The sequence below is a fragment of the Kogia breviceps genome, chromosome 7 (assembly GCF_026419965.1).
Source record: "Kogia breviceps isolate mKogBre1 chromosome 7, mKogBre1 haplotype 1, whole genome shotgun sequence".
Lineage (NCBI taxonomy): Eukaryota > Metazoa > Chordata > Mammalia > Artiodactyla > Physeteridae > Kogia > Kogia breviceps.
This window is the reverse complement of record NC_081316.1, coordinates 109,513,247-109,536,708: the sequence shown is the minus strand read 5'-3', so window position 1 is coordinate 109,536,708 and position 23,462 is coordinate 109,513,247. Positions and strand designations below refer to the sequence as shown.

Below are 23,462 nucleotides of genomic sequence, written 5' to 3'. Positions count from 1 at the left end.
AATATCTATCTGAAGATCTGTTCTGCCAGTTTTTCCCAGAGCACAGAATGCCTCATTTCTGCTCTCCACCCTGAACTCCTTTCGGGGGGTATTGAAAGTCAGCCGCTGCGGCAGCACATGATTTAATCCATGTAGAGGTGGATGCCACCTGCCAATTTGTATTTGACAGGACTAACATTTGTATCAACAGTTGCTAAATGTCTAAGATTGTTTATTATACAGCAGGGTACAATGGTAGTGTCAATGCCAACAAGGCACTATGGAAATTAGTCTAAAAATTATCATTTATCTTTATACAAGCAACAACACTTGCTGCTGTTTTAGAATTTGGGGATATAGTCTGCCTCTAATGCTAAGCAGTCCTTGAACATTTTTAATGTTATACAGTGTTATAGTAATTAGTTTGGCAAATGTTTCAAAATAAAGTAGAAATATATTCATAACATGACAGAAGTGCACATCCTATTTTGTTTTCAATAAGAACCATAATAGGTACAGGTCAAAACTCTTCCCTATGGGAAATAATTTACACATGGATGAGTGCTATAATATCACCATCTAAAATAATCACTAAATAGGGGCTTCCCAGGTGGCGCAGTGGTTAAGAATCCGCCTGCCAATGCAGGGGACATGGGTTTGATCCCTAGCCTGGGAAGATCCCACATGCCGCAGAGCAACTCAGCCCCTGCACCACAACTACTGAGCCTGTGCTCTAGAGCCCGTGAGCCACAACTACTGAGCCTGTGCGCCTAGAGCCCATGCTCCGCAACAAGAGAAGCCACTGCAAGAAGCCCGTGCACCACAACGAAGAGTAGCCCCCGCCCTCGCCACAACTAGAGAAAGCCCGCGCACCAACGAAGGCCCAACACAGCCAAAAATAAAAACAAATAAATTTATATTTTAAAACACTTATTAAAAAATAAAATAATCACTAAACACAATTGTTTTTCAGAAATAAGCAAAGGAAAAACCTTCCATTTTGTACAACTCCTGCGAGTATCTCTCAGCTGGCCAGATGAGATGCTGCCCAAATTTGTGAATTGTTTAATAAGCCAATTGGATCTTCAAATTTACCAGGTTGAATTTTGTTTTTTAACAAGGTAGTAGTTGAAGGAGCAGTATCCATAAAGAACCCTGTGAATTACAGGGAATGGAAGCAATGCTGCTTCAGAACCAGGGGATAAAATGAGGCTGTTGTGAAGGAAGAGATCTTCCTCTGTCCTTCCAGGTTCCTTTGGCTGGTCTAAGAATTAAAGTGACATGAAACAGATTAACAGGGAAAAATCAAACAAAAGTTTAATAACATGTACACATGGGAGAGACCCAGGAAATCTAAATAACTCACCAAAATGGCCAAAGTCCTCCCCTTAAATACCATCCTCAGCCAAAGACAAAAGATGTTAGAGGTAGTGGTTTTAGGACTGCAAAGGAGAGGAAGGCAATTCACATGGAGATGGAAAAGCAAATGTTAGGTAAACAAACGCCTGCTAGGCCATGCCACAGCAGAAGAACATAACATCACACCCATAAAGTTCCCAGAAATAACTAAGGCAGACTTTGGGTGAGACCTACGGTAAAGGAGCAAATAATCTGTTTTGAACTATTCATGTTGAAGTGTTGGCGTTCATAACCGTGGACTGGTGGGGCCTGAGGAAATTTGAATTGTAAATACAAAATTTGGCTAAGTAGAATTGGAGCGCAGAGAGAATATTGACTTTGTCTAAGGAACTCAAAGCAGCTTCACAGCTCAAGTTAAGACTTTAAAGAGAAATGGGAGTCACCCGTGTCAGGTGATAGATGTGACTTAGAAGGTCAGAGGAGCTGCCTCTGCAATGGGTGACAAATCAAAGCATGTAGCATGTTCTGGGATGAGAAAATGGGACTATTATGTGGCTAAAGCTGAGTGTCATTTTATAAACGAGACAGAAGGAGGATGGGCTGCGTGAGTTCTGTTTGTTGGAATTCTTTGAGGTCTGAGATGAATTTCTCCATGGGGGAATTTAATTTGCTTCTGTCGGGCTTCTGGGGATTCTGCTAATCCAAGATCACTCTAATTTCAACTCTCATTCTGAAGTGTTTAATACCACCAAGATGACAAGGATTTGGCCTGAGAGCTGGCTTTCAGTTCTAAATTCTCACCAGTGGTTCCCTCCCTTTGCTGCGCTCACGTGTGAGTGTGTTTCTTTCCTTTGGAGTCCCCTGGGGCTGGAGGTGAGGGGTGGGAGGTGGGGAGAGATATTTTCATGAAAAAGTTTACCCAGATACCTAGGTCACCAAATAATCAGAAACAGAATGAAAGTCATCTTTCTGATGAAAGAGGCTGGCATTTTATTTACTGGCATTTTTTTCTCTACTGAGAAAACTGTTTCCAAAATCTTTCCTTTAGAATGTTAGGTAAAGGAAAGAACATGGAATGGCTGGTCCAAATGTCAGAGAGCTGGGTTTTTTTTTCCCCCAAACATCTTTTATTTACTCACTGCTTTGCTTGTCACTGATGGCCTTTAAATGCCAGAGCTAATTTTTAGTCTGGTCCCTAGTTCAGTGACATCGAACTTCAGTTGCCTCCTAGTAAAAATAGAACACTAATGCATACTGTATTCATTTTCAACAGCTGCCCTAACAAAGTACCATGCATTGAGTAGCTTAAAACAATAGAAATTTATTGTCTGACCGTTCTGGAGGCTAGAAGTCCACAATCAAGGTGCTGACAGGGCCATGCTCCCTCTGAAACCTTTAGGGAAGAGCCTTCCATGCCTCTTCTAGCTTCGGGGGGCTGGCCATCAATCCTGGGTGTTGCTTGCCTTGCAGTTGCCTCACTCCACCGTCTGCCTCTGGTTATTACATGGTGTTCTCTCTTGTGTCTGCCCCGATAACCCTTTTCTTATTAAGGACATCAGTCATGTGGAATTAAGCGCCCACCCTACTCCAGCATGACCTCATTTTATCAATAGTTAACATTTATCTACAACAACCCTATTTCCAAATAAGGTCACATTCTGAAATACTAGGAGTTAGGACTCCACCTATCTTTTTTTGGAACTCAGTTCAACTCATAAAACATGCCTTTTAGGTCACTCTCTTCTGTCTTCCTCAATACACACCATGCATATCTTATATGCCTGTTATAGCACTTGTCATTGTTTAAAATAAACTATTATTGACATGTAGCATACATACGGATGAAAGCATACAAACTACAAATGTACATCTTGAGGAACGATCACCAAATTAACACACACGTTACCATCACCCAGATAAAAACGAGGACATTACCAGCACCCCAGAACCCTCCTCTTGCCCCCTCCGAGTTACATTCCTTCCTAACCAACGGTAGTCACCGTCCTGATTTCTAATATTATAGATTTGTTTTGCCTGTTTTTGAAGTTTACACGATTAGAATAATTTTGTTCCTATTCTGTCTTTTGTGTCGTTTATTTGATAGTGTGTTTGTGGGTTTATGCAAATTGTCAGTGTAGCAATCCTTTATTTTCTTTTCTGCATAGTAGTCCATTGCATGACTATATCATATTTATTTATCCATTACACCGTTGATAAACATTTAGGTTGTTTTCAGTATGCACTCTTAGAAATAATGTTGTCAAGGACTTTCTTACATACATCTTTGATACATGTAAGTATGCATTTCTGTTTTGTATATCTGTAGGAGTAAATAGCTGGATCTTGGATTTTACGTATGTTTGGCTTGAGTACATTACTGTCAAACAAGTTTTCAATGTCTGTAGCAATTTACATTTCCTCCAGAGGTATACATTTGTCTATCCTTATGCCAACAACAGTAGCATATAAAAGTGTCAGTTCCTCCAGATTCTTTTGCGGTACCCAATATGGGGTACTATCAGTTTGTTAAATTATAACTATTCTTTGGGTATATAATGGTATTTTACACAGATACTGGTTTTAATTTAAACTGCCTCACTAACTAATGTTCTCATGTTTATTGGCCGTTTGAATATCTACTTTTTTGATGTGCCTCTTCTGACATTTCACCCCCATATTTACCTACTGTATTGTCTACATTAAAAAAATTACTTTGTAGCCAATCTTTATATATTCTGGATATATACTTTTTCAATTGTATGTATGGCAGGTATCTTCTCCCAAACTGTATCTTGAATTTTGTTTGTCTTAATGACATCTTTTGATATATATCTTTTGTTCAATTTATTCCTAGGTATTTGATTTTTATGCTATTTCAAATGATATGTTGCTCAGTTTTTTTTTCTTCTTTTAAAATTGAAGTATAGTTGATTTACAATGTTGTATTAGTTTCTGGTGTATAGCAAAGTGATTCAGTTATATATATATATATTCTTTTTCATATTCTTTATCACTATAGTTTATTACAGGATATTGAATATAGTTCCCTGTGCTATACAATAGGACCTTGTTGTTTATCCATTCTATATATAATAGTTTGCATCTGCTAGTCCCAAACTCCCAATCCAACCCTCCCACCGCTACTTGGCAACAAGTCTGTTCTCTATGTCTGTGAGTCTGTTTCTGTTTCATACATAAGTTCATTTGTGTCATATTTTAGATTCCACATATAAGTGATATCATGTGGTATTTGTTTTTCTCTTGCTGACTTACTTTGCTTAGTATGATAATCTCTAGGTCCATTTATGTAGCTGCAAATGGCGTTATTTTATTCTTTTTTATAGCTGAGTATTCCACTGTATATATATATATATATATATACACAACATCTTCTTTATCCACTCATCTGTCGATGGACATTTAGGTTGTTTCCGTGTCTTGGCTATTGTAAATAGTGTTGCTATGAACATAAGTGTGCATGTATCTTTTCAAATTAGTTTGTCAAATCATCAATCTTTCTTTTATATTTGGTGTTCTTTGAATTCTATTTAAGAAGTCTTTGCTTACCCCAAAGTCATGAAGACATTCTAAATTATCTTATGAAAACATTATCTTCGTTTTTGCATTTAGATCTACAATCCACCTGAAATTAATTTTTATGTACGGTGTGATACAAGAATCAAGACTCATCCCCCACCCACCCCAACCCATGACTATCCAATTAACCCAACACCATTTACTGAAAAAAAAAATAATAAAGTCTATTATTCATCACTCTGTAGTGCCATCTTTGTCAACACTCCAAGTATCCATATATATGAGGTCTGTTTCTAGAATCTGTTTGATTGCTTTTTCTAACTATTCTTGCACTAATACCACACTGTCTTCATTCCTGACGGTTTATGATAAGACTTGATATCCAGTAGTATAAACCCTCTAACTTTGTTCTCTTTAAAGATCATCTTGGCTGTTCTGGCCTTTTTGCATTTTCATGTAAATTTTATTATCAGATTGTCAATATTATTATTATTATTTTATTATTATTATTTATTTTTTTGGCTGCACCACGTGACCTGTGGGATCTTAGTTCCCTGACCAGGGATCAAACCCAGGCCATGGCAGTGAAAACGCTGAGTCCTAACCACTGGTCCACCAGGGAATTCCCCAGATTGTCAATTTTAACAAAAAAATCCTCTGGCATTTTGATTGTGATTGCCTTAGGTCTATAGGTTGTTATGGGGTGCCTTGATTCTTTCACAACATTAAGTCTTTCGACTCATGAACATGGTATGACCTTCCATATTTTTAAAGGTGTCCTTTAATTTCTTTCAATAATGTTAAATAATTTTTTTGTAGAAATCTTGCAGCTTTCATTAGATTCCTTCCTAGATGATTGATGCCTTTGAAGCTATTTAAATTTTTTTGCTTTTTTAAAAAACATTTTTAAGAGCAGTTTTAGATTCACAGCAAAATTAAGAGAAAGAGATTTCTTTTACGCACCCTGCCCCTAAGTATGCGTAGCCTCCTGCATTATCAATATCCTCCACGAAAGTGGTATATTTGTTACAACTGATGGACCTACGTATTATAATCACCTAAAGTCCATAGTTTACAGTAGGGTTCACTCTTGGTGTTGTACATTATATGGGTTTGGACAAATGTATAATGACATGTATCCATCATCTTAGTATCATACAGAGTATTTTCACTGTCCCCCCCACCCACAAATCCTCTGTGCTCACCTATGCATCCCTCTCCACTGTATTCCCCCTCTGCCCCCCACGACCCCTGACAACCACTGATTTTTTTTTTACTGTCTTCATAGTATTTCCTTCTCCAGAATATCATATTATCATACAGATAGATCCCTTCTCAAATTGACTTCTTTCACTTAATAATATGCATTTAAAGTTCCCCCATGTCTTTTCATGGCTTGATAGCTCATTTCTTTTTAGTGCTAAATAATATTCTATTGTCTGTATGTACCACAGTTTATCCGTTCACCTACTGAAGATAGATATCTTGATTGCTTCCACATTTTGTCAGTTATAAATAAAACTGCTGTAAACATCTGTGTGCAGATTTTTGTATGGATATAAGTTTTCAACTCCTTTGGATAAATACCAAGGGCAAATTGTATTACTGTATTTAATGTTTTTTATTTTATACAATTTATTATTGTATACTGATATCATATCCAGCAATGTTGCTAAGTCTGTTCATTAGTTCTAATAGGTTTCTAGAGACATGTTGGCTTTCCATATGTGATCTTGTCATATATGAATAATGATATTCATATTTCCAATCCACTTATTTTTTTGTCTTTCCTTATTACATTGGCTGGGGGCCTCTGGTACAATATTAAATAGAATTGTTGATAGTGAATATCTCTGTCTTGTTCCTGTTCTCAAGAATTAAGCTTCCAGTCTTTTGCTTCGAATGCCATGTTTGCTATAATTTTTTATTGACACCTATGATCAGATTAGGGAAGTTTCTTTCTATTCATGATTTGCTAAGATATTTTATTATGAAATAATTTTGAAAATTTTATCAGATGCTCTTTTTGCATCTATTGACACAACCACATGATTTTTCACCTTTGTTCTGTTGATGTAGTGAATTTCCATTGACTTCATTAAAGTATTAAACCAACTTTGCATTCTTGAAGTAAACGTAACTGGGCCTTGATGTAGTCTTTTATATCCGGCCAAGATAATCTTTGCTAATACTTGTTTAGGGTTTTTTTGTCTATGTGTTTGGGTGAGATTAGCTTGTAATTTTCCTTTCTTAGAATATTTCTGACAGATTTGAGTATGAAGCTTATGCTGGCCTCAAAATAAGTTGAAAAATATTATTTATTTTACTAGTCTTTGAAGAGTTTGTGTAAGATTGGTATTGTTTCTTTCCTTAAATAGCTTGAAGACTTCACTAGCTAATCAATGTGTGTCTGGAAGATTTTTTTGTTAACTTTTTATTTTGGAATGATTTTAGACTTACAAAAAATTGTAAAAACAGTGCAGATAGTTCCTATATACCAATAGTTTTTAACTGGGGGTGATTTTGCCCCTCCAGAGGACATTTGCAAATATATGAAGACATTTTACTTTGTCGCAATTTGGGAGCGGAGAGAGGTAGTGCTAATGGCATCAGATGGGTAGAGGCCAGGGATGCTGCTAGACCTCCTACAGTACACAAGACTGGCCCTCATGACAAAGAATTATTCAGCCCTATGCCAGTAGTGATAATATTGAGAAACCTTGAATGAGGTCATTCATCTCAGCTCTTCAGACTCATATTTCAGGTATAAGAACTACAAAACAAGCTTGTATTAGAAAAATTGAACTGAAAATTAAATTATTTTAGTCAGATATTATGATCATTATGTATGTATATATATCATGGATGTTTTATTGCATATATATGTCCCAGTTCATTCAGGAAAACACAAACCATTCTAGATATTTTAATAGTAAGGGCTTTAGTACAGTAAATTGATGCTTATAAAATCATCGAAGCGGGAGGGGAAGTGAGAGTCAAGGGAGAGCTGGTGCTGCCTTTCAGACACTCAGAAAGTAGAGAATCATGGTAACAGTTGTCAGTGATCTCAGCTGCCCATAACACTGAATTGGGTGATTTGCAGAAGTTCATCCAAAAGCTGTTGCAAACTTCGCATCTGCCTTTTACCAATACATCTACCTTCTTGAGAGGAGAAATGATAGTTTATACTTCTCTTCCATCTTCCTAATTGCCTATAAATTGGAACCTTATTGGCAGTCTTGGCAATGTCATTATCCTTCCAGCCCCTTAAAGAGGAAAGGATAGAAAGGGGTGAGGATGGTGCTGAGTTAACAGCAGACAGTATGGCACCGTTCAACCATTGGGTTACTCAACATTCTTAACAACCCCTCCTGTCCATATTTATCTTCCATACAAAAGTAGTAACAAAGCATCCCATTTCTGTCTGATACGATGCAGTTATCACTTCTTCAAACAAAAACATCCACCCTCTTCCCCCAAAAGTGAAGACTCAGCGTTCCATGAGTCACTAGCTATATCTGGGTAATAATCATTCTTTTCTAATACAATCACAATCATCCTTTGATATGTAACTGCAAATTAAAATTTTAATATTCACCATTATGACTTACATAGAAAAGTAGTAAAAGGGAGAGAGAGAGAAAAAATATGGGAGAAACAGTATTATAGATTGTTGCTGGTTTAGAGCATATACCATGTTTTGTATGGGGGCATGTCAACCCCTCATGTGTTGTCACTGAACCTGAACTGAGTTGAATTTATTCAGCTATAATTGAATCTTCAACAGGCCATTCTGATGTTCTGTACTGCCAGCTACTTTGTGTTGATGGGATACATGGTAAAATAAGCGAATCCTGTGGGTACGGTCACTTCTTTTACTGTAAAGTGAAATCCATTGTCAGAAGCTGTGCTGCGTGAGATACCATGATGGTAAATCGTCATTTGGAAGTTTGTGCGTGGTGTTGCTAGCAGAAGAGCTATGGCCAGGAAAAGCATACATCTATCTATTATAAGTATCTATTCCAGTGAAAACAAATTGCTGCCCTTCCCATGATGATTTCTAAGGAAATCAACCTGTTGCCCTGTGGATAATTGTTCCCTCAAAGGAATTGTGCCACGTTAGGAACTCAGCATTTATTTCTGTTAACAGTTGGGCCTTCACACTGGTTAGATAGATGAACCTTAGTGAGGAACACGCATGTCGGTGATCCCAGCAAAACCTCAGTGTGTGCCATCCGCGCACTTTACCTGAACTTGCGGAGCAAATACTTGAATGGCCATGGAAAGAGGCTGCTAATGACCTACAGAACAGGACATCTTGATCACTTAATTATTGAAAGCTGCCTCAGCAATGAATGATCTATGAATTCACCTGAGACTCAAATGTCCTCATACACTGTGTCCATTGTGAGAAGTTGATCCCTAGACCTCCTGGTCACCAGCTTTCCAATCTTGTTCCCTCTAAGTGCCTGACAATGTGGCCAAAGCGTTAGCCCCTGCCCACGAATCTAAATAGGTCTGTATAGATCTGACGATCTCTCTTTCTGGGCAAACTGAACAACTAGATGCACTGCTTGTATGAGATGAATGTTCCCAGTGGGGGTGTCCCTTTTCCTCATTGTCATTCAGGGCTACCCTGAGTGCAGCTATGAACGCTACAGCTACCCACTTCTGGCTGATAGCAATTTATTGTGTATCATCATCTGCAAACTAGTTCCGCGTTTTTCCTTCCTCAACTAACTGGTGATAGGGATGAGTTAAAGGAGAGCTGACAATTCATCAGGAGTAGGTGCCACTCCTAGCTGCTCAAGCTAAACATTGAAAACAGAAGCTGTGATATATTTACCCTTATCAATAAATTCCTACCTGGTCTAGTGCTCTTAAAATTCAGTCTCAGCTTTTTGTTCATATAAATTGGCAAAATAGTGCAATCCTTTTGATGACCTTCCTGGGTCAGTCCTTGTACACATCCCCATAGAGCAAGGATTAGCAAACTCTGGCTTGTGAGATGACAACCTGTTTTTGTCAATAAAGTTTTATCAGAATACTGTGATGCCCATTTTTTAACATATTGTTTATATCTGCTTTTGTAACAACAGTGTTGAATAGTTGTAACGGAGATTCTATGGCCTGCAAGCTTAAAATATTTTCTATGCAGCTCTTTAAAGAAAAAATGCCAATCCCTGCCCTAGATTACAATAGAATATAACTCTAATTTTATATCTAGAGGCAATGAGAGATGGTGGAGGTGCATTTGAGGAGAATCAGGATCTGCTTTAAGGGAAAAAATTGTGAGGTCTTCAGGCCTGGGAGGAAGGAAGTGCTAATTTCACTGGAACAGAAGAATGCAGATGTTCAAGCTTCTCAGTTCATTGGAATGCACACATAAATATCATCATTTCAGTATTCAAGATCTCACTTGTTTTCAGTTAACATCTAAAGTTTTACATAAGAGACTTGACAAGGAAGTGACCTCTGTTTATATCGTAATTCTGCAGTCCTCAGTATAATAATTTAAATGTGTTTTGGGGTTTTTTTTGTTTCATTTTTTTGGACATACCAACCCCTGAGACTACAAAAGATAAAGAGACCTTTTCAAGGGATTTCTAGAAGTTCTATGGTTCTCTCTTGGTACTTTGACCCAAGATTTTAAAGCCCTGATCTTGTCATTTTACTTATTTTTAAAAAATTATTGTTTATTTAGGTAATGTTGGCTTATAACATTATGTGTTTCACGTGTACAACATTCTATTTCTACTTCTGTATACCCTACAGTGTGCTCACCACCAAAAATTTAGTTTTCATCCTTCACCATACAGTTGATCTCCTTTGCCCATTTTGCCCCGTCCTCTCTGGTGACCACTACTACTCTGTTGTCTGTATCTATGTATTTGTTTTTGTTTGGTTTAGCTTGTTAATTTATTTTGTTATTTTTTTCTTTGTTTGTTTGTTAGATTCTACATATAAAAGAAATCATACAGTATTTGACTTTCTCTGTCTGACTTATTTCTCTTAGCATAATACCTTGAGGTTCATCTTTGTTGTCCAAAGGGTAAGATTTCATCTTTTTTTTTATGGCTGAGTAGCATTCCATTGTACATATATACCACATCTTTTTTTTGTCTGTTCATCCACTGATGGGCCCTTAGGTTTTTTGCATATTTTGGCTCTTGTTAATAATGCTGTGGTGAACATAGGGGTGCATATATCTTTTCTAATTAGTGTTTTCATATTTTTTGGATAAATACCCATGAATGGGATAGCTGGATCATACAGTAGTTAGTTCCATTTTTAATTTTTTGAGGAACCTCCATGCTGTTCTCTATAGTGGCTGCACCAATTTACATTCCCACCAACAGTGTAGTAGGGTTCCCTTTTCTCCACATCCTTGTCACCATTTGTTATTTCTTGCCTTTTTGATAATAGCCATTCTAACATGTGTGAGCTTATATCTCATTGTGGTTTTAATTTGCATTTCCCTCATAATTAGTGATGTTGAACACCTTTTCATGTGCCTGTTGACCATCTGTATGTCTTCTTTGGAAAAATGTCTCTTCAACTCCTCTGCCCTTTTAAAATCAGGTGTTTTTTTTAAGTTGTTGTCGAGTTGTATAAGTTCTTTACATATTTTGGATATTAACCCCTTATTGGATATATCATTTTCAAATATTTTCTCCTATTCAGTAGGTTGTCTTTTCATCTTGTTAATGGTTTTCTTTGCCCTACAGGAGAGTTTTAGTTTGATGTAATCCCATTTAGTTTAATGTTTATTTGGGGGTTTGTTTCTCTTGCCTGAGGAGACATATCCAAAAAAAAAATGTTTCTAAGACTGATGTCAAGAGCATACTGCCTATGTTTTCTCTAGAAGTTTTATGGTTTCAGGTCTTACATTTATGTCTTTAATCCATTTAAAATTTATTTTTGTATGTGGTGTGTGAAAGTAGTTCAGTTAGATTTTTTTTTTTGCATGTGGCTGTTCAGTTTTCCCAATACTATTTATTGAAGAGGCTGTCTTTTCCCCATTGTATGATGCCTCCTTTGTCATAGATTAATTGCTCATATAAATGTGAGTTCAATTCTGGGCTCTCTTACTCTGTTCCATTGATTTATGTGTCTGTTTTTGTGTCAGTACCATATTGTTTTGATTACTGTGGCTTTTTAGTATAGTTTGACATCAGGGAGCATGATACTTTCCAGCTTTTTTCTTCCTTCTCAAGATTATTTGGGGTCTTTTGTGTTTCCATACAAATTTTAGAATTATTTGTTCTAGTTCTGTGAAAAATGCCATTGGTATTTTGATAGGGATTACACTGAATCTGTACATTGCCTTGGGGAATATGGTCATTTTACCGACATTAATTCTTCCAATCTATGAGCACGGTGTATCTTTCCATCTATTTGTGTCATCTACAGTTTCTTTCATGAATGTCTTATAGTTTTCCAAGTACAGGTCTTTTACCACCTTGGTTAGATTTATTCCTAGGTACTCTATCCTTTTTGATGCAATGTAAATGAGATTAAAAAAACATTCTCTTCCTTATGGTTTGTTGTTAGTGTATAGAAATGCAACAGATTTCTGTATGTTAATTTTGTATCCTGCAACTTTGCTGAGTTTATCTATTATTTTTAATAGATTTTTTGAGGCATCTTTAGGATTTTCATGTATAGTATCCTGTCATCTGCAAACAGTGATGGTTTTACTTCTTCCTTTCCAATTTGATGTCTCTAATTTCTTCTCCTTTTCTGGTTGATAAGTCTAGGACTTCCAATACCATGTTGGAACAAAAGTGGTGAGAGTGGGCACCCTTGTCTTGTTCCTGATCTTAGAGGAAATGCTTTTAGCTTTTGACAGTTGAATATGATATCAGCTGTGGGCTTGTCATATATGGCCTTTACGGTGTTGAGGTATGTTCCTTCTATACCTACTTTGTTGAGAGGTTTTATCAATATAATGGACATTGAATTTTGTCAATAGCTTTTTCTATTGAGATGATCATATGATTTTTATTTTTCAACTTGTTAATATGGTATATCACATTGATTGATCTGCAAATATTGAACCATACTTGCACCCCTGGGTTAAATCCCAGTTGATCATGGTGAATGACCCTTTTAATGTATTGCTGAATTTGGTTTGCTAATATTTTGTTGAGGATTTCTGCACCTGTGTTCATCGGTGATATTGGCCTGATATTTTCTTCTTTTGTGGTGCGTTTGTCTGGTTTTGATTTACAGGTGATGCTGGCTTTATTGTGTTATGTCAATTTCTCCCTTTATGTTTGTTAATACTTGCTGTATATATTTAGGTGATCCTAGGTTGGGTGCATATATATTTACAATTATTGTATATTCTTGTTGGATTGATCCCTTTATCATTATGTAATGTCTTTGTCACTTATTATAGTCTTTGTTTGAAAGTCTGTTTTGTCTAAGTATTGCTACCCCAGCTTTCATTTTGTTTCCATTTGCATGGATACCTTTTTCCATCCCCCCCACTTTCAGTATGTGTGTTTCTGTACATCTCAAGCAAGTTTCTTGTAGGCAGCATATATATGGGTGTTGTTTTTGTATCCATTCAGTCACTCTGTGTTTTGATTGGAGCATTTGGTCCATTTACATTTAAAGTAATTATTGATATGTATGTACTTATTACCATTTTGTTAATTGTTTTGTTTGTTTTGTATTCCTTTTTTCTTCTTATGTTCTTTTCCCTTGTGATCTGGTGACTGTCTTTAGTGTTACGTTTGGATTCCTCTTTCTTTTATTGTGTGTATCTATTATATGTTGTTGGTTTGTGGTTACCATGTGGTTTATATACAAGAAATTTTTTAAAAGTTGATCTCTTTAATTCAAATGCATTAAAAAAACCCTGCATGTTTACTCTTCCACCCCAAGTTTAATGTTTTTGACTTCATATTTTACATCTTTTTGTTTTGTGTATATCTTAACTACTTATTGTGGCTGTAGGTGATTTTACTACTTTTGTCTTTTAATTTTTATTTTAACCTTTAAGCTTTAAAAGTGGCTCATCTATTACATTTACCATAGATTTGCCTTTACCAATGAGATTTTTCCTTTTGTAATTTTCATATTTCTGTTGTAGTCTTTTCTTGTCCACTTAGAGAAGTCCCTTTAACATTTCTTGTAAAGCCAGTTTAGTGGTGCTGGGCTCTCAGCTTTTGCTTGCCTGTAAAACTCTATCTCTCCTTCATCTGAATGATAGCCTTGCCAAGTATTCTTGGCTGTAGGTTGTTTCCTTTCATCACTAATTATATCATGTCACTTCCTTCTGACCTGCAAAGTTTCTACTGAAACTTTCTACTGAAAGTCAGTGATAGTCTTATGTGAGTTCCCTTTTATGTAACTGGTTGCTTTTCCCTTACTGCTTTTAATATTCTCTTTTGATCTTTAAGTTTTGCCATTTTAATTACAGTGTGTCTTGGTGCATTCCTTTTGAGATTGATCTTGTTTGGAATTCTTTGTGTTTCCTGGACCTGGATGCCTGTTTCCATTCCCTGGATAGGAAAGTTTTCAGCTTTTATCTTTTCAAATAAATTGTCTGCCCCTTTCTCTCTCTCTTTTCTTCTGGGACCCCTGTAATGTGAATGTAGGTATGCTTGATGGTGTCATAGAAGTCTCTTAAACTATTCTCATTTAGAACAATTTCTTCTTCTTTTTTCTGCTTCGCTTGGGTAATTTCGACTACTCTCTCTTCCAGTTCACTAATTTGTTCCCCTGTATCATCTAATCTGTTGATTCCTTCTAGTGTAATTTTTCAGTCATTGTACTCTTCAGCTCTATTTGGTTCTTCTTGGTTTTTTTTTCTAAGTCTTTGTAAAACTTCTCACTGTGTACATCTTTTCTTCTCCCAGGTTTGTTAAGCATCTTTATGATTATTATCTTGAACTCTTTATTGAGTAGATTGCTTATCTTCACTTTGCCTAGTTCTTCTGGGATTTTATCTGGTTCGTTTGTTTGCAACATATTCCTATGTTGCCTCATTTAACCTAATTCTCTGTGTTTATTTGTAGGTATTGCATAGGTTGGTTACATTTCCTGATCTTGGAGAAGTGGGTTTATGCAGGAGAAGTCCTATGGTGTCCAGCAGCACACACCCTTCTGGTCCCTTGAGCTATGTGCTCTAGGAGCGCCCCCTATGTGGGCTGCATGTGCCCTTCTGATGTGGTGGAGCCAACTACCTTGGACACACTGGTAAGTGAGGCTGGTCCCTGGCCCAGTTGGCTGCCAAGCCCTGCCTGGTTTGGAGCCTGCCAGCTGCGGGTGGATGGGGCCAGGTCTTGGGGTGGCTGGTTGTGCAGCCTGGGGGTGTCCCAGTACTGGTGCCAACTGTCTGGTGGGCAGGGAATCCCCTGCCACTAAAGCTAGAGGGAGGACTCCAAAAGGGCACTTGCCAGCACCAAAATCCTTGTGGTAGAGTGACTTCCCCAAAATGGCTGCTGCCGGCATCTGTATCCCCATGGGGAGTCCCAGTTGCCTCCTGTTTCTCCAGGAAGCTCTCCAAGATCAGCAAGTGGGTCTGACCTAGGCGTCTTTCAAATAACTGCCTTCGTTCTGGGTCTCAGAGCATAATGAGTTTTTGCATGAGCCTTTTAAGAGTGAAGTCTCTGTTTCTTACAGCTCTCCAACTCTCCCACATGCAAGCTTTCAAAGCTAGATGTTCTGGGGGCTCCTCTTCCTGCTGAAGGACCTCAACTTGTCCTGGATATTCAACTTGTGCAGTTACAGTCACTCCAAGTGCTACTAGTCCCCCAGCACACTGCTACCTCATGACAAGTTGAGGATTTTGGGCGTGAGGGGCAGGCTGTCTACCCCCCAGCCCCTGGCCACTGCACCTAGTCCCCACTCATCACCCACTGACCCACTCATTGCTCCAAAGCTGTTCCAGGCCTTGCTGCCCTGTTTTAAATGAATTGAATATTCTTTGGAATTCCATTTTACCTTCTCTAGCTATTCCTATTTGAGGAATTTTTTTAGTGGTGTTTTAAAGATAACAATATACATCTTTGACTTATCATAGTTTATTTTTAAATAGTATTATACTACTTTGTGAGCAATATAAGAAGCTTACAACAATATGGTTCTATTTATCTCCTCTTCCTTTGTGCTCTGTCATGTGTTTTACTTCTACATATATTATAAACACCACAAAACATTGTTAATTGTTTTTGCTTTAAGTAGCCCATAGTCTTTTAAAGCAGTTTAGATATAAGTGTATGTCTATCTATTAAACATAATGAAATTGGTCTTTTTTTACTTACCCGCATACTTTTCTTGTGTTCTTCATTCCTTCCTTCAGTTCTAAATTTCCATCTGGCATCATTTCTCTTTAGCCTGAGTAACTCTTTTAGCATTTCTTGTAGGGCAGCTCTTCTGGAGATGAAATTGCTTCACTTTTGTCAATCTGAAAATGTCTTTATTTTGCATTTGCTTTTGCAGGATATATTTTGCTGTACGTAGAATTCTAGGTTGTCTTTTTTTTCTTCAAGTGCTTAAAAGTTGTCTTTTCATTGTCTCTGGCCCACCTTGTTTCTAATAAGAAGTCAGCAATCATTCTTATTGTTGTTTCCTTGTATGTAATATATAATGGCTGCTATTAGATTTCCTCTTTATCTTGGTTTTCAGCAGTTTGAGTCTGATGTGCCTAGGTGTGTGGTGCTCTTTTGTGTGTGTGTGTGTGTGTGTGTGTGTGTGTGTGTGTGCGCGCGCGCGCGCGCACACGAACACACACGCTCAGAGTTTGCTAATCGAAATCTTTAAAACATTTTGGAAAATTCTCAGCCATTATCTCTTCAATGGTTTCTTCAGCCCCATTCTCTCTCCTTTTCCTGTCATACTCTAATTATTACATCTATGTGTCCCATAGACCTCAGATACTTTATTGTATTTTCTCTCATTTTAACTTTTTCATTTCAGTTTATATAATTTCTACTGTCTTTAACTTTGTAGATCTTTCTCTTCCTTTGTGTCCAGGCTGCTTCTAGTCCCATCAAATAAATTCTTCACTTATAATAGCATATTTTTCATTTCTAGCACTTCCATGTGATCCATTTTTATCATTTCCATCTCTCTGCTGACATTCCCCATGTGTTTGTGAATGTTCTCCAGCTTTTCTAGTAGGTCCTCTAACACATTTTTGTAGTTATTTTAAAGTCCCTCTCTCATAATTCCAATATCTGATTCATCTCCCAGTCTGCTTCTTTCCTCCCATGATCATGGGGTCCATTTCCATGCTTCTTTGTGTGTCTCATAGTCTTAAATGTACATTGGACATAGTGTATAAAAGAGCATTAGTGGCTGAAATAAATAATATTTCCTCCAGAAAATCGCTCATCCCTTATTCTGTCAGGATGCTAAGAATCCCTAGCCCTGTAGAAGCACCAAATGAGTACCAGTAAGACATCAGATATTTCTTTGTTAATTTACAGCTTTCTGAACCATGAGTGATTTCTCTCTCTTCTTAGTCTGAATTCTAGCTTTTCAAGTCACTGGAAATATCTCTTTGTCCTTCAGTTCCATCCCTACCTTTATGTACCTAAGGAGATCTCTTTATGCTCTACTGTCCTGCTTTCAGTCTGGCAGTTACTGCTTTGCACTCAGTAAAAGCCCAAGTGCTGCAGACAGACTTCTCATCTCCTCTTTCTGACTTGCTACTTCTCTGCAATGGGCCATTGTCTCAACTCGGAAAAGGTCTGAGCACCTTATATGGGATCTCTCTAAGCTCTTTTGCTCTCCTTTCAGCCTTCAGCATACTATCTATGTGCCCTTGATGAAGCCTGTGGGAAACAGTGGCAGGTGGGTGCATACTCTTTCTGTGGTTGGGGTTCCTTGGGATTCTAATGCATCATGGTAGCTCACATGCGGTCTTTACAAATTCATTAAAATATGACTGGTTTCTCTTTATCACCTACTATGATGTATTTCTGTCCTCTTTCAGTTGCTCTGCTAGAATGAAAACACCTATAGGTCTCTACTCTTAAAGAAAGGCCTCTTTACTTTCTAGATTTTCATTTGGTTAGATTTAGTTCTATCCTCAGATCTCTGGTGGGTTTAAAAAATTATGATTTTGTAGCTTATCTGGTTTTCTGTTATTGTTAGGGTAGTAGTGACTACCCTTGTGACTTGAACTGAGAAGGTCTCGGCTTTTAATGGCCTCTAATGAATAGGAGACAAAGTCTGGATCCAAAGAAGGGTGGGAAGTAGAATCCAAGATTCTAGCATAAGCCAGAACTCTAAGAAGGGTTGATGTAGAAAATAACGTTTCAAAGGGAGGTTTGTCTGTTTGCGTGTGGCTCTAGGATAAGCAGAGAAAGAATGGAAGAAAGGAAAGAAAGAAAGAAAGGAAAGAAAGGAAGGAAGGAAAAAAGAAAGCAAGAAAGGAAAAGAAAGAAAAGAAAGTAAGCTCACACTCGTGCTGATTTGGGGACATAACTCATGCTACCTACATGGTCTGCATACCAGATGCCTGGCTCTGGTGGGTCAAATCCTCCCTGTGTAATTCATGTGAAACATTGATTTCAGCTCTTCCTATGCCAAGGATGGTCATGACCTATGGTCCTGAAGTACACAGCAGATCCAAATCACTCGCTGCCGGACATCCTAACTGATGTTTTTGCCATCCATGCATCGACTGGACCCCCTCATCATTTTACTAAGGAAGGGACTCAAGCGTGTCAGTACAGGAGAGAAAGGAAAGAAGATCTGCACACCATGGCTCCTTAAGACTGAGGGCAGGCTGCACACTGATATAAGCTGCGCTGCCAGTTCCATGGGTGTCAACCACGTTGACAAGAGTGGTGCGAATTTCCATCTGATCCGTGACCCAAGTTGTTCATCACATTGTGCCCGGGGAGGCCAAGTATAAGTTCCGTGAAGTGAGGAAGATCTTTGTGGGCCATCCAGATGGACATCTTCTGGATTGATTTGGACCTTGGCCAAGTCAATTAGCCATTTCATCAAGTTCTGCTAACCCGTGTACATTGATGGAAAGTGCTAACCTGGGACAGATTGGTGGTATCACCAACACACACGCACACACACACACACACACACAGAAAGAGAGAGAACCTGACTCTTGACCTGAGTCATGTGTAGGAAGCCAATGGCAATAGCTTTGCCACCAGGCTTTCCCAACATATTAATCATTGGAGAAAACAGCAAACAATGGATTTCCCTGCACCAAAGAAAGAGTACTTGCCTCCGTATTGCTGAAGACAGTGACAAAGACTATTAGCCAAACAGAGCAATGGGTGAGATGATTTCCAGAGGAGAGAAGTAGAGAGCTTCTTTGGCTAATTAGAGATGTATTAGCATGGAGGAGAAAACAAAAAGAAAACATTATTTTCAGAGAATTACCACCAAAGGAACATGCACTCACAATTAAAAAAAAAAAATCACTAAAACACATGAAGAAACAAGCCCAAATAAACAAAAGTCAGCAGAAAAAAATATAAGAAACTAAAGTGTCAGACTCCCAAGATTGATCTTGGAATTATTAGACTACACAGCAAGAAAACGTTTAATCTAGGTTTTAGCCGCATGAATGAAAATGAGAATCTCAAAGTCATAGCGCTGAACGAAAATAAAAGCAAGTCCCAAATCAGTAAAATGGATAAATGAATTTTAATCCATTTATACCACACAATATCATAGAGCAGTTTTAAAAAATGCACTAGAAATATGCATATCAAGATGGGGGAATCTCAGAAATAGAAAGATGAGTGAGAAAAACGTTAAAAAATACATATGAGTTCATTATATAAGTTTCAAGACCTGTAAAAATTAAATATTATATTTTTTAGGGATACGTAATAAAACTTTTTAAAAGTAGCTAGTAATTTATAATTCAGAATGCTGGTTTCATATGGAGGAAAAGGGGAGGGAGAAGCTCAGAGAGGGGGCATGGTGGGCTTAAAAGATTTATTGGGTTGTGTTTTATTTCTTAAGCCAGGAGGTTTAACATAGAGGTATTTGTTTTTAGTAACATCACTTAAGTATATGAGTACAGTTTATTCATTATTTTGTATGAATGAATTGTTTATTTTTTAAAAAAACTCAAATAAATCTTGTGTTAAGGTAAGTGGCCTAAATCCTTGCTAGGAAGACCTCACTGAGTAAAAAACCATTCTCTTTCTTGGAAGACAAAATATCAAATAGGTCCATCTAGTGGTTAACTAGAGAATCTCAAATACAGGGATACTCCAGCTGAAAGAAGACACTGGGATGTAAGGCGTTTACTCAAAAATAGCCCATTCAGTGAACATTGGGGTGCATGTATCTTTTTTTTTTGGCCACACCATGCGGCATGCGGGAACTTAGTTCCCCGACCAGGGATCAAACCTGCACCGCCTGCACTGGAAGCACGGAATCTTAACCACTGGACCTCCAGGGAAGTCCCTGTATCTTTTCGAATTACGGTTTTCCCCAGATATTAAAAAAAAAAAAAAAATAGCCCATTCAAAAACCACGTACACAAGTAGAAAAAAAAATCTTGATTGATTGAGTGAAGAACTCTTTGTCTTCAGACGTGTGGTAAAATTCTTTGGTTTGTCTCTAACTGGTTGAAAGACTAAAACTCAACCTCAGGTAATTTGTGAGACCCCAGCCTCCTTTATCTGCATCACTTTTGCCCCTTGTTGGCAGGTTTCCCCCCTCACTGCAGGTGCTGCGGTGCTTTCCTCCAGACCTCCTGTTAGTAACTGCATCTTCCCTGCCTGAGCATTGGATCACTCCTTCCTACCCCAGTCTTCATCTGCGCTCAGTGCTGCTCTCACCTCTGCTTTAGAGTCACGGGGTATATACTCAGGCAGCTATTCAAGATTTAGGTCCCTCTATATGTACAAACATATCGTTAAATGAAATTGGGCAGGGGACAGAACTGCACGTAGCATGTGTTCCCATTCATATTTTTTAAAAGGATGTATATGTTGTCACATATATAGAGTATCTAGGGAAGGATATACAAGAAACTGATAAACGTTTAGGGAAGGGCACTCTGGAGAAATTAAGTGAGAAAGAAACTTACATTTGTAAGTTTCTTACAATGTATTTATTGATGCTGATTGAGTTTTGTTACAACGTGCATGTATGACTTCACACAAATTTTAAAGAGAAACTAGTGTGTTCTATATATGTAGATGCTATCACACTGATAAATAAGCTTCCTACAGATAAAGAGCATTGATCCTTTCTAATGGATGTTATGTCTTAGTGGTTATAAATCAACGCTGTGGTATAAGGCAGCCTTAGATTGTCAGGGTAATGGTCTTGCCTGGATTGAAAGAATCTCTCTTGCATGTCTTTGGATATATTCATTGCCCTTAATACTTAGCTGCACCTTTAGCTTTAAATGATTTATCTGACAACTGACATGTTTTTCCAATTAGGTTGAAAAAAAAACAGTTTACCCTTTTTATTGATGTTCGAGCCTTGATACTTTATAAATTGCCTGAAATCTAACAGCGATTTCTGACAGGCACTTGACCTTTGCACGATCTACTTCGGACTCTAATTGGAAGAAACACTATAATTCCTTTTGTATAGCAAACTCCCAAATGAACATGCAATCAAGTGTCACTTCAGCAAAAGCATGAGTGTTTTCTGAGCAGATCTTTTGTAGTGGGTGGCATGCTTGTTTCCTCAACATTCCTTCTCCCTTCCCATTGTGTGGCAGCAATGAGCTCTGAGGAAGTCAGCTGAGCTCCATTGGCGGGCTCTGGTCAGGAAGCCAGGGATTACTTCAAGGACCTAACCCCACTGTTGTGTGATGGGATGTAAACTGGCCCCCAAAGGCTGAAGATAAAGACTTTGCATTTGTTGTCTTAGGGAGAGGCAATTTCTCTCATCCGCTAGATGTAAATAAAGAAGTCAGTGGGCCTTACTGTAACCAGCAGCTGTCCTACAACCCAGAGGGAACCAGTCACCAGTCGTAGAATGATACAAACCCTGTGGATACAGAGCAAAGAAATAGAAAGAACCTGTGTTCTTGATGACACAAGTGAGTTGCTCAAACGACCAGCCCTGGAGGCTGCCCCATCTCTGGACTTTGTGTGAATGCCAATTGGTCAATTTTTTAGTGTTTGAGTGAAATGTGCTTGGTTGTTTTTTCTATTTCTTCCAACTGGAAGCATCGTGGAGCATATTTCAATAGAACAGTAAGAAAAACCCTCAATATATAAATTACACAATGTCTAGGCTAGATCTTGAATACCCTTCTCCAGATGAATTTCCTGAATATTTTAATTATAGAAGTGTAAATCTATTTTAGAGTATGGATATTCATAAGAAGGATTGGATTTTACATTCTCATATTAGTATGGTAGAGTGCCTTTATCTGTTCAGGCTGCTAGAAAAGAATACCATACACTGTGCGGCCTAAGCAACAAACATGTATTTCTCATGGTTCTGGAGGCTGGAAGTCCAACTTGTCAGCACGGTCAAGTTCTTGGTGAGAGCCCTCTTCCTGGTTTACAATGGCCACCTTTTTGCTGTATCCTCTCATGGCAGAGAGAGAGATAATCTCTTTCATGTTTCTTTTTATAAGAGCACTTATCTCATTCATGAGAGCTCCATCCTCACGACCTAATTACTTCCCAAAGGCCCTACCTCCAAATATCATCACAGTGGGGATTAGGGCTTCAACATATGAGTTTGGGAAAGACAAACTTTCGGTGCATAGAATGAATACTATTAAACACTAATCTAGATAAATCTTCTGTTGTCAGAAACAGAGAAAGAACCCTAGATTAACCATTAAGCAAAATAAGCACATATTCGAGTGTTTTAGTTCATTTGTGCTGTTATGACAAAAATACCATAAACTGGTTGGCTTATAAACAACAAACATTTATTCCTCACAGTTCTGGCGGCTGGGAAGTCCAGGATCAAGGCTCCGGCAGATTCACTGTCTGGTGAGACAGACATGGAAGACATTCACTTCCTAGTTTGTAGATGGCCATCATTTTTTTGCTGTATCCTGACACAGAGAAAGAGGTAAGGGATCTCTCTGGGGCCTTTTATATAAGGACACTAATTCCGTTCATGAGGGCTCCACCCTCATGATGTAATCACCTCCCCCCAAAATCACTCCTTTTAATATCATCACATTAGGGTTTAACATATGAATTTGGGAAGGGGCACAAGTATCCAGTTTGTAGCATTAGGGCACTAGAGAAAGAGGGGGGCATCACAGGGCTCTTTCAAATTTTAATAAAATCAGTCTATATCAGGTTTCATATGTCATGATCCTTAATTTAGAAACTAACACAGTGACTCAGAAGCTACATATAAGTTCATTGGCTTTTTACTTATGTATCTATCTGCTGATTGTAGATTGTAAACTCCTAATTCAATTCCTTTCATGGTTTTAGATACATTGAAATTTTCCATTTTTCCTTAAGTCAGTTTTAGTCAGTAACATTTGTGTTTGCAGGAAATTGTCTGTGTTTTCTAACTTGAGAGCAGAAAGTTGTCCACAATATTGTTTTATTTGGGGGCTTCCCTGGTGGCTCAGTGGTTGAGAGTCCGCCTGCCGATGCAGAGGATGCGGGTTCGTGCCCCGGTCCGGGAAG

General features: G+C 38.0%; 1 protein-coding gene and 1 long non-coding RNA gene across 5 annotated transcripts in view; one reads left to right on the top strand and one right to left on the bottom strand.

Annotated features, from left to right (window-relative positions):
- LOC131760078 (uncharacterized) overlaps positions 1-23,462 on the top strand; it is a 61,151-nt gene that overhangs the window by 6,889 nt on the left and 30,800 nt on the right. For all 3 annotated transcript variants that reach the window (XR_010841465.1, XR_010841467.1, XR_010841466.1), the window contains exons 2-3: positions 14,907-15,087; positions 22,752-22,884. This is a non-coding gene — a long non-coding RNA (uncharacterized lncRNA). The remainder of the gene's footprint in view (positions 1-14,906; positions 15,088-22,751; positions 22,885-23,462) is intronic.
- The window catches only part of SC5D (sterol-C5-desaturase), a 44,994-nt gene that overhangs the window by 18,853 nt on the left and 2,679 nt on the right, over positions 1-23,462 (bottom strand). Inside the window, exons 2-3 of one of the 2 annotated variants that reach the window (XM_067039175.1) lie at positions 22,750-22,867; positions 19,091-19,184 (exon numbers count right to left, since the gene is read on the bottom strand). In XM_067039175.1, the coding sequence (XP_066895276.1) occupies positions 19,091-19,184; positions 22,750-22,824 (169 nt within the window). In that variant the 5' untranslated portion in view covers positions 22,825-22,867. Of the gene's footprint in view, positions 1-19,090; positions 19,185-22,749; positions 22,927-23,462 lie in introns of those variants that run through there. The other variant, XM_067039173.1, reaches the window with a different exon arrangement.